Source organism: Arachis ipaensis, chromosome B04 (genome assembly GCF_000816755.2).
Source record: "Arachis ipaensis cultivar K30076 chromosome B04, Araip1.1, whole genome shotgun sequence".
Lineage (NCBI taxonomy): Eukaryota > Viridiplantae > Streptophyta > Magnoliopsida > Fabales > Fabaceae > Arachis > Arachis ipaensis.
In genome coordinates, this window is record NC_029788.2 from 130,999,742 (window position 1) to 131,012,819 (window position 13,078).

Here is a 13,078-nt window from a genome sequence, read left to right on the forward strand (position 1 = left end):
GTTAAAACACTTATTAGTGTGTGACTCCATAGATTCAGTAACAACACTCCTTAATGATCGGATAGTATGAAGTAATATATTTTTACTAAGAACCTAAGAAGAATAAAATATAATTTTTTCCATCTTTCATGTTCTTGATTAACCCTTAGAGTATGATTTAATTGTCAAACTCTAACTTGTTACCATTATTATAATGAACTGTAAATGATCTAAAAAACTCATTTCTTCATTCGGTCAATTTCCTTAGCTAAGATTTTATTCATCTCAGTTATAGAGCTCAAACTCTTTACCGAAAGTTGACGAATTCTTTATTGACTAATTATTAATTTTATAAGTATTTAAATAATATACAATATCCATTCAACTAGCACCCTAGAGTCTAGGGTATTAGCCTATTAGATGTTGGAATCAAAATATATTAAATACATTGTTAATTACTATAACGATCATAAGTCAAAAGAAGTTTTATTACTATATTCATTTTAAAAATATCTTATTGACATATATGCCGTAATTATAACTATTAAAAATTTTTAATAAATAAAATATATTATTTTTCTATTTAAATTGTATAAAATGGTAAATTTTTTTTAAGTGTATAAAATAATTCTCGAACATGCATTTTCCCAACGGTGAGTCAGATGTATATGCAAGGTGAGATACTGAGATGTATATGGATAAGGTAAAAAGTTTTCATACATTGAAATGACGTTTTTCTGTAACATTTCTAAATTCACTATCTCATATAGAAAAAATTTAAAATGTACCAAAAATATTAGTATTCCAATTGTTTTAACGGTTAATTTCAATTAATATATATTATATATATTTTTTATAATTCAGATCAACTATTAAAACAATTAAAATACTGGTATTTCTTGTACATTTAAAACTTTTTCTCATATATAGCTCTTAAACCCACAAATAAAATGCCTGACTCTTAGTTTCAGAATATGCAACTATTTTTCATGCTATTGATTGATTTGAATTCTATATCTTAAGCTAGCCAACAAGATAATTGAGTAAAATAATCAATATAAAATTCTACTACCAAAAAAATCATATATACCAAGATATATAAGGGAAAGATATCTCCGCCACTAGAGTTGGTAATTCATACCCTAGGCGCGGATATCTAACTCGGTCCAATCCGTTTGAGTAGAATAGGCTACTCGATCCGCTGCGGGTAGGATACGGTCCGAATATGCCTATGGATAGGGTAGGGTACGGGTTTAAGATATACCCTACCCTACCCTACTCTATCCGCACCTCATATATAATACATATTTTATTAAAAATTAGATATACAGTGAAGGAAGTGAGAGTTAAACCCACAACCATTCTTATGTAATGACCTACCATAAGTGAACAACCACTAAACTAATTAGTTAATTTAGTAATTTAGAGCATTAGTTTTTTATTTTTTATGTTATTATGTATAAAATTTGAAATGATTGAATTTTATATTTACTTTACAAAAATTTGATATTTCTGCGGGTAATATAAAATAGGGTAGAGTTTAGAACTTTAGGGTATGAGTAAGGTTAGGATTGAGAGATTCTCAACCCGTGAGTAGAGTAAAGTAGAGTTTTAATAAAATTTTCAACCCGCGGATAAGGTTAGGGTAAAATCCAAACCCTACCCAATCCTACCATTGCTAGTCCTATCCGCCACACACTCAAGGAGAAGAAAATAAAAAGTTTAGTTTTTCTAAGAATTTTAACTTAAAAAACTTCAACTAAAGATCTCAATAAAAATTAATTTAGTAAAACTTTAGACATGAAAAAGATCTAAACTTCGAAACCCCACCAGAAGACTAGACTATAGGAAGTAAGACAATTATTAATGATTTTCTAAACATTGATAAATTCAAATTTCAATATCCATAGACTAAAGTAACATTTGATTACAACTTGATGCATAATGCATACTACACATTACTTATTCATTTATCACAATGCAACGAAAACTAACAGGAATAGCTTGTTGCAAAGCAAGGAGAATAGTTAGAGTTTTCTTCCTCTTATTCTTCTTGTCCTTGTCTTAATGTCGCTAGGGAGTGGCAAGAGACTCTCAGTATACACAACATCCACTCCACGGATGGGACGACAAAGATTTTTAAAATGCTTAAGAAGGTCTCCTCTGACATTATATATAACGTATCCTACTTTATCATTAGAAATATAACCTCTTCCAATAATATCACCATTATTGGATAAGCATAATGGCTGAAAGTCTTTACAAGGGATCTGATAGAGAGTCCAAGATGAATGCACTTTATATTCTTTCATCACCCATATGTGAGTGTTACAGCTATCATAATTGCGATAATACAAAGCTAGGCAGCCTCCTAGTAGGGCGAGACTTGAATAGGAGTATGCACTCACTACAGGTTGTTCCGGCCCAGATATCCTTGAGAAAGTCTTCTCCTTTAGATCAAAGATAAGAATAGCATCCCTGTAAGCTTTAAAACGCAAAGGCACCCAATGAATAGCACCATTCAAGAACAACCCATAAGAATAGCTGTCAAGATCACCCAAGGGTTCGGAGACTGCAGCATCAAGATTAATCCATGAATTGGTTCTCAAAGACAAGCAATCCAAATGATATCGTCTTTCCCAATCGCTCCAAGCTACAACAAATAAGTAATCATCCTGTGATGCATCGTAACCAAATCCATGTAGAAGCGCACTGTAGGGAAGCCTAAAGCTATGGTATTTACAACGACGAACAATATGAAAATAAGATATTCTTTTGCCGAATCCAGTGAGTGGGTTCCATACCACAAGAAAATGTGGGTGACGATGTAAGAGAATAAAGCCTCTGCAGGATCCCAAAACCGCAAAATGAGAAGGCGGTTTCTTCTTGAAAGGGGGAGACATCTCTTTTTGTGATGCATCATTGTCGTCTAAGTAAACGAAGTAAGCTATAGTGTCGTTTTTTATGAAGACGCATGCGTTGGTGGCAATGGGAGAATGGTAAAAATGCAATTCCGCAAAGTCAGGATCGGAAATTAGAAAGTACCACAGCTTGGAAACGCACCTGAGGCGAGCGAGATGTCTGATCGGTACTCGCAGTAGAATTCTATGAATCAGCTCAAGAGGGAGGATCTCGAGAATGCTCTTGCTCTTCTGATTCATCGTCTTCTCCATGGTAGATTCCTCCTCTTTTGCTTTGTTCACCGTGTGCTTCAGCTTCTTCTTCTTATCCATATTTGGATTGCTGAGTTTTTCGCAATTCATATAACAATTCACTCAACACCGAGACTTCAAATTGCTTTGGAAACATAAGGAAAGGGAAGGGTCAATTTAAGATTGGAAATTGAAAAAACAATTACTTCTTTTTTAAATTAATTAAAAAGTTTAATTTATTTTTAAAATTTAAATATAATACTTTTAGATTTATTATATACAAAATTTATTTTTTTTATTTAAATTATGTAAAATGATAAAGTTTTTTTTTAAATGTATAAAAGAATTAAGTCTCAAAATAATTCTTCAAAATGAAAACTAACAAGTTAAGTCTTCATTTACTATGATTTTTTTCAGAGGTCTAAAACAAAGAAGGCAAAGAAGAGTAAAGAAACACAAGAAGAGTAAAAGCATCCTATATTGCTGAGCAACTAAATTCATCCAAGTTATGATTACTATTAAGAGATTATTTTTTAAAAGTTATAGTATTTATGTTTGGTAAATTAAATTAAAAATAGTTTTTAATAAACAAAAAAAAACAACAATTGTATTTAATAAAATAGTTTTTAAAATTTAAAATAATATAATAGACATAAATATAAGTATTAAATTTAAAAATTAGTTAACATATGAATTTATATTAGACTTTTAAATTTTGAAAAGCAGAATCCAATTTTAAAAAGCTCTATCTTAGGTGATTTCAAAATATCTCCATTTTAGCTTTTTTGATTTACCAAATATAAAATGAGAAGCTTGAACTTTTAAAAAATACAAGTACCTCTCAAAAAATTTTACCAAACCAAGTCTAAGTATATTCTGAAATCTTACTAATTATTCTATTTTAATTTGTCTGGTAGCTTTTTTTACATATTAGTTTTTTTTTTTTATTAAAGATAGGAAAATTTAAATTCGTAACGTTTTAAGTGAATATGAAAAGATTATACCATTTGAGTTATAACTCATTGACTTTTACCTATTAGTTTAAGTATAACATGTTAATGTAAAAATATAAAATAAAAATCTTTAGTAACTGACTAGATAACAATCTGATCAAGAACAATTTTTAGGTTAGGGTTCAAAGAGAAAGAAGAAACAAAAGGTGAACAAAATAGATAGCAAGCACATCAAAAATAATTTTGTGGTTTCAATTTTTCTATTTAATTCACTAATTTTAGATAATAATTAAATTTATTATAATGAATTATTTGCAATTCTTATTCTCACTTATTTTTATCCAAATTATTTTTCATAATAGATTTAGGGTCTATTTGAAAAGTTTTAAAAATAGTTTTTTTAAGCTTTTAACTTTTAAAAAGTAGTAGTATTAATGTCTGGTATAATTTTCAAAACCAAATTGCAGCTTTCTAAGAAGCTATTTAGGAACGTATAAAAAATTTAAAAAAATGACTTCTCTCATAATACTACTATTTTTTATCACATTTCTATAAAATAAACACTTTTAAAATTAAAAACCCAAATACAAAATAACTTATTTATAAGTAACTTTTTTTGTGACTATTTATAAGCTACTTTTAATATAGTCATAGTGAGGAGCATAGAAAACTGCCTTGTATTGTTCTTTCTTGTATTGAGGCAATCTGATGGGGATAAGCTGAAAAGCAAGTATGTTTGCCCAGTTCTTATTGGCAATCTCATCCTTCTGGTCATCATTCGAGAAAAGAAGGCGTTCGAGCCATGAGGGACCACAGTTTCGACGCAAGAAAGGAAGTGAAGTTGAGGTCTTCATTGTTGAAATTTTTACAGGAATGAAAGAGAGAAAAAACAGCCCAGATATGATCTTCAGTCGATTGGACGTCTGGAAAATTTGGTTAAAAGGAGGTCAGTCGAAACCCTTCGACGTGTTGCTTGCCAGATGAACTGTCCCTATCTTTATGCATGAACTTCTCAAAAACAACATTCAACCAAAGTTGGAGAAGCCAGAGGGGACCACCAACATTAATTCGAGAGTTATTTCGAAGACAATTGACCAGATAGCAATTTCTTCGAACAAGTGACCCTAGAGTAGCTTGGCCAGATTGAACTTGTATCTCTCATGTAAAAGGGCAGTCAGGGGAGGAAGAATTTCTGCATTTGGACACTTCAAGAGCAGAAGATAATGGCATTCAGCCAATAAAACAGAAACGCAACATGCTCATCATCAGTCACAGGTTTATTCTCATGACCCATGTTTTGAGCGATAAAATCGCTGTAGCAAGTCTTGTGGATTATCCTATATTCTCGATTCGGCTGTGCATAAGAAGTTAATTCGGGAAAGTTTACTGGGAGGCTAGTAATAGCAGATTAACAGCCACATCAAGGAGTGAGAGGCCAATCATTCCACAGTGGAGTTAAAAATTGTTGGTGGTCTTGTTCCAGAAGTTGACCACAGCCCCAATCATCCAGGGGTGAATTGAGGGTGTGAAATGGGAGAGTTGTAAGAGGTCTTGGATGCTTAGGGCCTCCAGGCAGCATCCTTCTCCGACTCAAGACACCTATGCCAGGTCCTAAAGTCGACCCCTCGAAGAGTAATTTTAGGGTTATTCCTAAAATGTTTTTGGGGATTGATGAAGGGAGATATGAGGAGATTTTGGTTAATCAACAATTCCTCCCCTTATGCATTGGGAAAGAATTGGAGACGTTTGTTTGCTTTCTCCAGAGATAAAATATGGCCAACAAAATAGTGAGTTTCTTGGCCGATGTTAAAGGGGATAAGAATCCTTGGGTCTTCGATTTGAGATTGAGGGTCTTCAATAATCTCATCGTTGATTCGGTTGAGTATTTGCAAGGTAGAGGGAGCTGATTGATGAGCCATAGGGTCTTTGCCCTTGTCTTGAGCAGTAATGCGAGTTGAAGGGGAAGCCATTGTTAAGCAAAGTGAGAAATGGGAATGAGAAATTGCAGTTGCAGAATAAAAAAAAGTCCAGAGGTGAAAAAGAAATTGGAGTTTCAGAAAGTAAGAATTCGGGAGGTGAAATGATGGTAAGAAAATTTAATTTAAGGAAGAAGGGTTGTTCTTTTAACTGTTGTTACAGAGGAGAATTCAAAAAGAGAGACAACTTCCTGAAGAAGGTGAAGTGGTGGAAGAGGGAGATTGTGAATCGTGTGAGACGTGTCAAACGGATGAAAAGTTAATGAGAAAAGTGAATGACATTTATGACTAATCAAGGTGATTTCCGTTAATGATTAAGTCAGGATTAAGTGTTTTGTCTTTCAAAAATGATTTTGAAAACAAAACACATTAATCCTAGGGGATAATTTGTTAGTAAAAAACAATTGAATTCGAAGAAAGAGATCACTTGAATTGTTAAGTGAGCTTACGGAGAGAAGTTGGTGTTGAAGGAGACGTGTTTGGGGACATTGAGTAAGAATTCGATTAACTTAGCAAATCGAGGAGTTATTCGACAAAGAATATCGAAGACTTTGAAATCGAAGGCTATTCTCTAACCGTCATATGATCAGGCAAAAGAGTGGGAACAATTATCCACATTTTCGCACACGTGGAAGTTTCATTTCAAATTGATCGGTTAAGAAAATGGCTATAAATACTAGAAGGCTCAAAGATACAAGGGTTGGAACTTTGTTTCAGAAATTACTCACGCACACTTATATCCCAGAGGCTTTCTGAGTCTGTTTCGAGTTAATTCTCTGTAAGGTTCCTTCTGTATGTCTTTATTTTTCATTTATCGTTTCTGCAAACTTTACTTTTCCTGTTCAATTTACCTTTAAAGCAATGTTTAATTTCTTTGCCCAATTTATATTTCAGTATCTTTAATTTCCATGTCAAATAAAGTCCTTTGACTCAGTCGAAGGCATTTTACTGCTTTGTTTAAATTCAATGCAAACCATTTCAATTTCAGTCAATTCTATTTTTCAAAATCTTTATTTTATGCCTTTTTAGTCTTTCCTTCTAAATCTCGTCTAATTCGAAGATCTTTGATACACTTTTAAAAAAATTGGTACCTATAAAAAAAGAGTAAATTTCACATTAAGACTATTAGAATCAAACCACCATCGATTTGATAAAAATCGACAAAAACACATTAATCACAAAGTAATAAAACCTAGTAGAAATAATGTGGTGCCAAGAATAGCAGAATAGTACTTGTCCTTTCAAAACGTGGTTAAGTAGTTTCAGTAAACACCTCTACTATATATCCTTAATTAAGTATATAAGAATTATCATAACTATAAGAATTAATAATCTATGGTTTCAAACCATTCAAATTTAATGTTAGATGACTTAAATTTTCATCAATAGTGGATTGATTTTCATGTTGTTTATTTAATTTTTTTCTGAAATATGATTTAACAGTTGCCATAATACCATTTTTATATCTATAGATAGTCCTTAACTCTAGTTTGGATATACTAAACACCAAAAAAATATAAATATAGAAAAATATTACATAACTTTTATCTAAAAATAATCTTGACACAAAAAATGTGAGAATAATCTTAGACTATTAAAATATTTATTTTTAATTATTATTTTTACTTGATATATTGATTTATATCCACAATAGTAATAATAATAAGAGAAAAGGACAAATAGGTCTCTGATCTTTTGTCCCACGGATATTTTCGTCCCTAACTATTGAAAAATACTTTTAAGTTCCTGACATTCATAAAACTTGGATAGATCAGTCTCTGACGAAGGCATTTGGACGGATCAGTCCCCGACGGAAGCATTTGGATGGAGGAACTGATCCATCCAAGTTTTGTGAAGGTCAGGGACTTAAAAGTATTTTTCAATGGTCAGGGACGAAAATGTCCGCGAGACAAAAGGTCAGAGACCTATTTGTCCTTTTCTCTAATAATTATGATGAAAAATATTAGAAGATTATTAAAACAATTAAAATGTAATACAAATTGAAATATAGTTTTTTGTTTTAAGATTTTAAATTCATTTATTTTTAGAAAAACTATAAATTATTTATACTAGAGTTATACAAAGTTCCATCTTTATTTTTTGTTTTTATTTTTAGATTTACTTCACTTACTATATTTTATCTCCTAATGCGATTTTCTTTGGTTTGCAAAAAAACTAAAGAACAATGAATGAATGAAAATGAAAAACATCAAAAATGCAATCTATTAATGACTAACAGCTAGCAGTACTTTACCTTACCTGCTTGACTCACCAAGTCAATCTATGAAGAAAAATCAAAATTATAGTTGATGCATTACTTGGTTTATTCACTTTATACCTAATTGCTTGTAGTTGTTACCCATTTTAATTCTCACAGATGTGAAACTCTGCAAGGACTATTATCATATTATCATGGCGGATCATGATGCAGAATCCTGCTCCTCACAATTCATATACGATGTTTTTCTGAGCTTTAGAGGCTCCACAAGATGTGGATTCACGGATACTCTCTACACCGCTTTGACCAATAAAGGAATCACTACCTTTAGAGATGATGAGAATCTTAGAGTTGGTGATAGAATCAGAGATACTCTTCTTGAAGCCATTAAAAGATCCAGGATGTCCATTGCTGTGCTGTGTCAGAACTACGCCTCTTCAGCATGGTGCTTGGATGAACTTGTCCAAATCATGGAGTGCTCTAACAAAGGATCAAAACGACCAGTTTTCCCAATTTTTTACCATGTGGATCCATCAGATGTAAGGCATCAGAAGAATCAATATGACCAAGACATGAAGCAGCATGAAAGCAGATATGGCAAAGACTCGCACAGGGTACAAGCATGGAGGTTGGCTTTGTATGAAGTTAGCAATCTAAGCGGAAAGCACTGTAAAGTGAATCGGTGAGTAACCTTTAGTTCATGAAGTCTCCTCATTGTTATATCGTTAGCTTCTATTTTCACAGCTTCATTACAAGATTTTGAGCATTTATAGCAACTTTGTTTCATTTATTGTTGTTGTATGTATATAGTTCTTTATATAAAATGAGTACATCTTGAAGAGGTATTTCTTGCAGCTATGAAAGTGAGATTATCAAGAGTATTGTTGAAGAGGTCTCGGCAAAGCTTCCTCCTGAACCACTATATATTAAGCATCCAATTGGTTTTGATTCTCACTTTGAAGCGGTGGAATCACTTTGGAATATCAAATCTCATAATACCATTTGCATGTTGGTCATTTATGGAGATGGTAACAAGACCACATTTGTTGGAGAGTTGTTTAACAAGTTCCAGCATCAATTTGAAGCTGCGAGTTTTCTTGATAAAGTCTCTGAAAAATCAAGAGGTGTTGATGGCCTAGAAAACCTCCAAGTAGCACTTTTGTATGAGATGGGTGTGCATAAAAAACCTATGCTAGGAAGTACATTAAAAGGATCTTCTGATATAAAACAAAGTCTCCGCAATAAAAGAGTCCTTCTGGTTCTTGACGATGTTGATAATACCGAACAATTGGATTCATTGGCAGGAGGAGGTGATTGGTTTTGTCCTGGTAGTAGAATTGTTATAACAACAAGAGATGCCAATTTTCTAAATAATCAAGTGTTAGATGGATTCAAGATTGAGAAATATTGCATTAATGAAGGTGAATTTGATAGAATGGAAGCTCTCGGGTCAAATCATCAAAAGCAAGATGAGGTAGTCGAGGAAGATATGGTGGGATTTGTGAATATCTTCAACGATGTAACTAAGCAGTTGAAGGAAAATGACTCATGTGTTGATGTTATCTCCATAATAGGCATGGGTGGTTTGGGTAAGACTACTCTCGCTAAAAAGATTTACAACAATAATGAGGTGAAGAAGTTGTTCCCTTGTTGTGTGTGGGTTACCGTTTCTAAGGACTACAAAGCCAAGGAGCTTCTTCAAAGCCTTCTAAAAGGTTGTGGGTTATCCGAGTCCATTAAAGGCGAAGACATAAGCGAGGATGATCAAAAGAGCAAGGTCCAAAAGTTCTTAGAGAACAAGAAGTATTTAATAGTGCTTGATGACCTATGGGAACCTGAAGTTTGGGATGAGGTAGATTGCTTATTTCCGGAGAACAATAATGGCAGTGCAATATTGATAACTAGCCGTAATGATGGTGTGGCAAACTATACAGGATCAAAATCTTACTACCCTCCATTGCTAGATAAAGATGAAAGCTGGAAATTATTCTGCAAGAAGGTGTTTAAGAGAAGAGAGTGTCCTTCTGTTTTAGAACATATGGGTAGATTAATGGTCGAAAAATGTCGAGGTTTACCACTTGCTATTATAACCTTAGCGGGAGTTGTTGCTAAGAAGAGGAGACTTCCAGTTGAGTGGACGAGAATCATGCGCAACGTCCTTTGGTATGTTGACAAGGATGATGGCAGAGTAACAAATGTGTTAAAGCTCAGTTATGACAGCTTGCCTAAAAGATTGAAGTCTTGTTTTTTATTTTTGGGAGTGTATCCCGAAGATTATGAAATTCCTGTGAAACGATTGAAACAATTATGGATTGCTGAAGGGTTAATACAACCGCCAAAAATAGGAATATCAGATGGTCTAGAAGTAGAAGATATTGCTGAAGAGTACTTGAATGAGCTGGTGGATCGTAGTTTGGTGATGGTGGTGAAAAGAAAGAGTGACGGAGGGGTCAAAAGTTGCTGGATTCATGACCTTCTCCTTGATCTTTGCATATCAGAGAATAGAGCTGAAAAAGGTATAGAGATCTGCACTGGAAAAGACATTCCATCCCTTGACAATGTCAAATCTTGTAGGTTTTCCCTTCGAAATACCAACCGGGATTCATTTAAGCAGTGTGATCACTCCTGCATCCGTTCTTTAATGTGCTTCTCCGGTCGCTACTTTCCAGAGGGACTTGATCTAATGAGTTTCAATTCAGCTCGCATTTTGGAATTTAGATATGGTTATGCTTTATCATTAACTACCCAGGATTTGAGTATGATCATCCATTTAAGATACTTGAGACTCTATCGAGTTGTGCACTCTCCAACAAAGAATCACCTTGATCCAATCTGCACCCTTCCGAATCTAGAAACTCTAATTCTTGACACAAATGATGTTGTTTATAACATTCCGCATGGAATATGGAGGCTCAAGAAATTGAGACATCTTGAAGGAATATTACGCATGAGGAGTAAGATCGTTCCACCTGAGACGTCAGGAGAAGACTGTTTGCCAAATCTCCAAACTCTCCAATATTTGATTGTTGAAGAACGAACGAAAATATCCTCCATTGTTAATGGAAGATTCCCCAAGCTGAGAAAATTGGGTTTAAAATGTTGGAAGCATGAGCTAAAAGGCTTGCATCACCTGAAAAATCTAGAAAAACTAAAACTTGAGGGCTTTACGCAATTGCCATCAAAAGCACATGAATTTCCTTCTAATATTGCCAAGATAAACATAGGGTTAAGGTCAGCCAATTTTACACTTGCTGTCATCAACTACAGTTGCTTGAATACTCTAGGACACCTTACCAGCCTCCGTGTTCTGAAAGCATGCTCGGGGAAGGTCAAGGGCAAATCTCTTTGCCTTGCCGCTGGAAGCTTCCCAAATCTTGAAGTGCTTCATTTGACAGACATAAGTTTCAAAAGTTGGATATTAGAGAAAGGTGCAATGCCATCTCTCCAACATCTGTTCATCAAAGACTGTGATGACTTGGATAAGCTTCCAGAGCAACTGTGGTCCTTGACTAACTTGCAAGATGTGCGTGTGGTGAACCCAAATCCAAAATTGAGAGAAAGCCTCAGGGAACGTGCTAAGCCCAAGGATGGTTGTAAGCTCATCGTAAGCGAAGTCCCAGATAAGTGGATTATATGGTAAGTTTTTTTCCCCTTTCTAAACCCACAGCTGCCTTATTAGTTATTATTTGTCAGTCTATTGCATATCTAGTAGAAATTTATATCTTTTTTTACCATTGAATTTGACCCTTCTTTTGATATATGACACTCTGATGTGATGTAGTAAACATAATTTATTTTTTAATACGATAAATCACCATTATAGTGATTAAGAGAATTTTTATTTTTTATATTGGATTATGAGTGGTGAAGTCTTTAAAAATGATCTAAATGTTATGAGTATTTACAAAACGTTAGTGACATTTTCTTCTTATATAATTAAAAAATATTTTTTTTTTTTTACAAAACATTAGTGACGTTTTATCTTTTTATATTTAAAAAATATTTTTTTCTACAAAACGTCAATTAAAATGAACAAATATTATCGTATTTCACATTAAAATTATCCATATCTAAAAATTTTAGCCTGATTAAGACCAAGTGAATTTTTTAATTAGTTGTTATATATCATTCTTTTGAAGCGGTTTATTGTTGCTTTATTTCTATTCAATTCTGTCTTGAGTTTGCATTATGCATATCCTGAATATATTGCTAGTTAGTAGTTACTCTAGTCTGATCTATCTGTCTTCGATTGATAATTTCTTTAGAATATTAATTTAAGTGTACCAGGTTGAAGTAAGGATATAAAATAACAATCTTTAGTAACTGACTAGATACAAATCTGATCAAAAACAATTTTTTCATTTCTAAGATATTTCATCAGAGGAAGAATAAGATGAGGATGATGATGAAGAAAATAGATAGCAAGCTCATCAAGAACAAGTTTGTGGTTTTAAAGAAGCAGACAGGCCAAGTGCACATAGTGGATTGGCCACCAAAATAGTGTTGTCACTTACAAGCCATGGTGGTGGTAGCGGTGGGTATGTTTTTTGTTTTGAAGTGTTGTGATGTACTATGTTTTCCTATTTAAGTTCGTGTAACTTTGTAGGTTCTTTGTTTCAGAGACCAACTTTACTAAATTATAAAAAGAGAAAAAGAAAATTGTAGTTAAAAATACAATCTTTATCAACAAGCTAAGAAGTGCACTATAGCATTTACTCTACCATTAGACCTGAGTTCTTGATACTTAAAGTCTTCAACAAATTCCCTGGTTAGTTATATTTGATACTCCAACATATCCAG

At 33.2% G+C, this 13,078-nt stretch overlaps 2 protein-coding genes across 2 annotated transcripts; one reads left to right on the forward strand and one right to left on the reverse strand.

Moving 5' to 3' along the window:
* On the reverse strand, nucleotides 2,007-3,212 carry LOC110271642 (F-box protein CPR30-like). The gene has a single exon (XM_021122664.1). The coding sequence runs from the start codon at nucleotides 3,210-3,212 to the stop codon at nucleotides 2,007-2,009; it is 1,206 nt and encodes a 401-aa protein (XP_020978323.1).
* LOC107635562 (probable disease resistance protein RF45) lies at nucleotides 8,273-13,054 on the forward strand. The gene is made up of 3 exons (XM_016339056.2): nucleotides 8,273-8,960; nucleotides 9,134-11,914; nucleotides 12,648-13,054. Coding segments are annotated over exons 1-3 (3,270 nt in total). The 5' UTR covers nucleotides 8,273-8,472; the 3' UTR covers nucleotides 12,649-13,054.